This window comes from Capricornis sumatraensis, chromosome 12, assembly GCF_032405125.1.
Source record: "Capricornis sumatraensis isolate serow.1 chromosome 12, serow.2, whole genome shotgun sequence".
NCBI lineage: Eukaryota > Metazoa > Chordata > Mammalia > Artiodactyla > Bovidae > Capricornis > Capricornis sumatraensis.
Genome location: NC_091080.1, coordinates 28,376,187 through 28,381,108, shown reverse-complemented (window position 1 = coordinate 28,381,108; position 4,922 = coordinate 28,376,187). Strand labels below are relative to the sequence as shown.

General features: G+C 43.8%; 1 protein-coding gene across 1 annotated transcript; it reads right to left on the bottom strand.

Moving 5' to 3' along the window:
• Positions 1-418: 418 nt before the first annotated feature.
• CYSLTR2 (cysteinyl leukotriene receptor 2) lies at positions 419-3,604 on the bottom strand. Its single transcript, XM_068984211.1, has 2 exons — positions 2,571-3,604; positions 419-488 (listed from the first exon to the last, which is right to left on the bottom strand). Exons 1-2 carry the CDS (start codon positions 3,602-3,604, stop codon positions 419-421), a joined length of 1,104 nt encoding a protein of 367 aa, XP_068840312.1.
• Between the last annotated feature and the right edge of the window lie 1,318 nt (positions 3,605-4,922).

The following is a 4,922-nucleotide window of genomic DNA, read 5'->3' as shown; positions in this document are numbered from 1 at the left end:
ATCATTCTTTAGCTTTAGTTATCATGCATTTTCTGTGATAAAAAGTAGGGACATAGATTTCTTATACCCCTCCCTCCACATACACAACCTCTCTCCTTCATTTCCTGAAAAAAATTATATCACAGTATTTTGCTATTTATATTCTCCATGTAAATATTGTTCACAGCTGAAACATGTAGAGTACTATGGTTTTATTTCCATTCTTGAACATCAGTTTCTTTCCCCTTAGTATTTAGTAATTGTCTTGTCTTTTAACTTGCCTGTTTTCCTGTGTATTTTTACCAGTTCATTCCACACTATCCAAGAAAGACATAAATCTCTCCAACACATGTAAATCAATCAGTTTCTTGTTTTTCTGCTGCACACTAACGTCCTAGGAATTTTCTTCATCTTTATCCTGTGTTGGAGTCTCTGCTTTCTAGATGTCATGTTTTCCTTTATCTCGGTTTACTCTCTTATTTTGGAGAAGCAAACTCTCCTGTAGCTTTCTGTTAAAAGATGTGAAGGTGTTGAAAATGTTGAGACCTTTCATACTGAAAATGTTTCTATCTACCCTCTAATTTCCTGTTGCTTTTTCATGTTCTGGCCCTTTTCTCCGATGTGTAGTAGTCACTGACTGCTGTCCTGTAGGAGGGTCCTCCAGGCATCTGTCTTGACAAGGTGTGAGTCTGTTAGCATTCTGGCAGCTGAGTGACCGAAGAACTCTGAGGCTCCTGTTCACTATGAGGACTTTCCCTCAGTCTTTTCCTAGTTTCAGAACACCACCTCCTTCCCACCCTCCACTCTATCTTGGGGCTGACAATTCCAAAGAGAGAAACTTCAGCCTTCAGTCTTTTCATGAGAGGGAGAAAGGGTAGGTACCTGATGGGGGAAGAAAACTCTCACTTAAGACGTTCAAGTAATGTCCCTGGAGGGTTGCCAGGGGAACGGTGGGTGAAGCACCCAGCCAACCCCTCTGTACAGATGTTTTTAAAATTCTTGTGGAGCTGTATGAACTTGAACAAAATTCTTAATTTCTCTGGGCTTTAGTTCCTTCATCTGTCAAATGAAAATACAGGGCTTTGGTGTGAGGGTTAAGTGGGATTAATGAATGAGTAGTGCCTTGCACAGGCTTCTCTGGTGGCTCAGCTGGTAAAGAATCCACCTGCAATGTGGGAGATCTGGGTTCAGTCCCTGGGTTGGGAAGATCCCCTGGAGGAGGGCATGGCAATCCACTTCAGTATTCTTGCTGGAGAATCCCCAAGGACAGCTACAGTCCACGGGGTCACATAGAGTCAGACATGACTGAGTGACTAAGCACAGGACAGCAGAGTGCCTTGCACAGTCTGCCCAGCACAGAGAGGGCACTCGACTGTTGACAGTACAGTGGTCATGGTGGTGGCAGTAGGTGGTCAACTTGGTTTTGCTTCAGTGGGCAGACAGGACCCCGCCTCCCACAGACCAGTGCTTTTCCACACTCTCTCAGAAGAAAGCCACTCTTCTCATGTTCTGTCAAAATGTTCATCGAATTTCATGGAATTTCAGCGGTGCCACAATCTTTGCAACTTGCCTTCCAGCTCACCCTCTCTCTGAGTGCCCAACCAAACCCTTAGCACCATCTCCTTTATTCTGGAGGTTTATCCCATCCAAATGGATTAACTTGTAGGATGAGAACTGCAGGAAACAGCCCGAACCCAAATCTCAAGAGTAAAATTGACCCCCTTCTTTCCTATTCTACCCATAATCCCTCCACCCTGAGGGCATCCTTCTCCTAATCTTCCTGTCTTTCCTAAGCCCCTGACAAGAGGAAGGCATAGCTTTTGCCTTTGCATTTTCATTTTGCACTAGAAATCCTCTCCTAGTGCAAAATGAAATTCTTTTTCCCTTTTCTCTCTTGTCCCAGGGCTTCTCTCTGTTTTCCTCCCTCAGTTCTTGTTGGGGACCTTGACTCTGCCTTGTTAGAGGGCAGATTTCCTCTTCACAATCTTTCCCCTGAATTCTAAGGATGCTTTTCTTATCTGTTCTGGGGCCTCCAGTAGCTTTTTTAATTGGCTGTATCCCAGGAGAATGAGATGGTTATCATCACTGACTCAGTGGACATGAATTTGAGCAAACTCTGGGAGGCGGTGAAGGACAGGGAAGCCTGGCATGCTGCAGTCCACGGGGTCGCAAAGCGTTGGACACATAGTGACTGAACAAGAATAACAACAGGAGCTTGAAGAAGGACGAGGAACAAGAGAAGCTGGAAACGTTGGGGTGGTCTTAAAACTAAGCATTTAGAATGCCTAGTGGGCCAGAGATCTGACTGATACAGAATTTGATGAGAAGCAGCAGCCACTGTGCTCAGCATGTTCTCCCCGTCTGACATTTCTGGTTGCAAGACTCTAAAGGGGATTTTTCCTGTTGTACTCCTTATTTAGGCTCAAACACGGAAGATACACCTAATGAAAAATCTGAAGTAGGTCTTAGAATAAAATCATGGTCAATTAAATCTTGGGAATCGACCTTTGTTGGGAATGGTGTAAATACATGGTCTTTTGGATGAAGGTGGACACCAGACATAGGAACAGCCTTGCCCCAGAACCCCTTACACTCTTGTTTCGTTTTTCAGCCACACACAGAAAGGGAAGCAGCACTTTGGTTCCTGTGGATGATGTTTCCTGAGTGCAAACTTTAGTCTGTCCTTAAAATTCTCCCCAGCAAAGTAATAAAGCAAAGGGTTGAAGCAGCTGTTGGCTGCCGCCATAGCCAGTGTGATGGCCACAGCTTTATGCAGCAGGTCGCTGCATGTATCCGCCTCCCACTGGAGCAGGTGGAGGGTTCTCAGTATATGATAGGGCAAGAAGCACAGGAGGAAGATGACCAAGGCAATGATGATGGTGGTCAATGCCTTCTTGTGAGAAAGCCGCAGCCCTGATTCTGGGACCTCCACCTTCAGCAGGGCTCGGATGATCAGCAGGTAGCAGATGCTGAGCGTGCAGAAGGGCAGCAGAAAGCCCACCACCAAGGCAATGTAGTTCATGGTCTTCAGTTTAGGAGCTTTATTACGATTCAGCTCCAAGCACGAGGTGACGTTGCCCTTCAGCTCAGAGCCATTGTTCAGCAGCGTTATTGAGGAAGCCATGATAAAGACCCATATGATGCCACAAACAATCCAGGCATTCTTGATGCTGGTGGCATGAAGGAGCCGGAAGGGGTGAACGGTGGCCAGGAAACGCACCACACTCAGCACAGTCAGGAAGTAAATGCTGCTGTACATGTTGACATACATAGAGTAAGACATAATCCTGCAAGTCAGGTCCCCAAATATCCAATTGGACCCTCTGAGGTAATAGTCCACCCTGAAGGGCAGTGTGGCTGTGAACAAGAGATCCGAAGTAGCCAGATTAAGCATGAAAATGTTCACAGATGTGGACTTCCTATAAGGTTGCAGGAAAACATATATGGAAAAGCCATTTCCCAAGGCTCCCCAGATAAATATTACCAGGTACACGATGGGGTAAAATTCTCTCTTAAAGTTTTCAGCTGTGCAGTTCCTGTTGCTATGGTGATCGCTGAAGGTGCTGTTAATTTCCATTTCTGATGCGGAGATGGATGGAGATAAGGACACAAGTTTTCTTTCCATGCTGAATCAAAAAGAAACAGATACAAAAAATTGCTTCATTGCTTACATTTATCCAGGTTTTAATGAAACGGAGAGAAATACTAGCTTTTCTTTGAAACTTGAATCAAAAAATATTGGCTATGTCTTACCATGTGCTTATCCTTTTACCATCTGTCTTTACTATATGTTTCATTTCATTTCATGATAAACTTCTAGAATGCAGAATAACCATTCATTTATTTGACTGAAGCTGAAGTCTCAGACTAGGGGAACTCTTGCCCAGGGTCCAGATGAAGATTATCTGAAGCTTGTCTCTGACCCTGGAGAAAGTCATCAATTACACATCTTCTGCTCTGGAAGCTGACAAAGATTCTCTTCTTGATGAAACTCTAGCCAGGCTCCTCTGAATCCTCTTGTCAACCAGGTGTCAACCTTGACTTATGCTGACTTGAGTAACAACTAACATAAAAACACTAACATAGCTGTGAACAACTCAAGACTGCATCTCAAGGATGACCCCTTCTTATATAGCCTGAGAAATATCAAGGCTGCCAAAAGAATTCAGTGTTTGTTCCAGCCAACACCTGGACATAGGGCCTCTGCCTCAAGCCTCTGTGGGAGGGTAAGAGCCCAGTCTCTTAAGTACCAGTTAGAAAACCCAGATACTTTCCACTTGGACCCAACCCCTCCTTCCTATTTGTAATTTTTTAAATTCCCTGACTCTACTGAGCCCCTGCTCACTCACTCTCCTCTCCTTTCTCTCATTCTCTTTTTAAAACACCCAGGGACTTCCTTGGTGGTCCAATGGGTAAGAATCTTCCTTGCAGTGCAGGGAATGTGGGTTTGATTCCTGGTCAGGGAACTAAGATCTTACATGCCATGGAGCAACTGAGCTTGCGCCCTGCACCTACTGAGCATACATCCATGACTAGAGAGTCCGAGCGCAGCAGTGAGAGATCCCATAGGATCCAATAAGGATCCCGCGTGTTGCAACTAAGACTCAGTACAGCCAAATAAATGAATAAGTAAGTATTTTTTTTAAAAAATAAATAAATAAAATAAAACATCCAGTTACTTCTGAGTTCAGTTCATGTTGGACTAGTATATTATTGAAAAAATTGCAATAGTATATTATTGAATACAATCTGTCTTACCACTCTTAGAAGTGTGCAGGTTTGTTTATCTTTGACCGAGCATTGGTTTAAATGTAAATTTACTAGGCATAGTTGTCATGGATAATCACATGGTTCTTAATTTCTTCTTTTCTAGTCAAAGAGAAATTTATACTGAACACTTCTTGCCTTACCTATGTAAATACTACAGGACAGCCCATAACTGC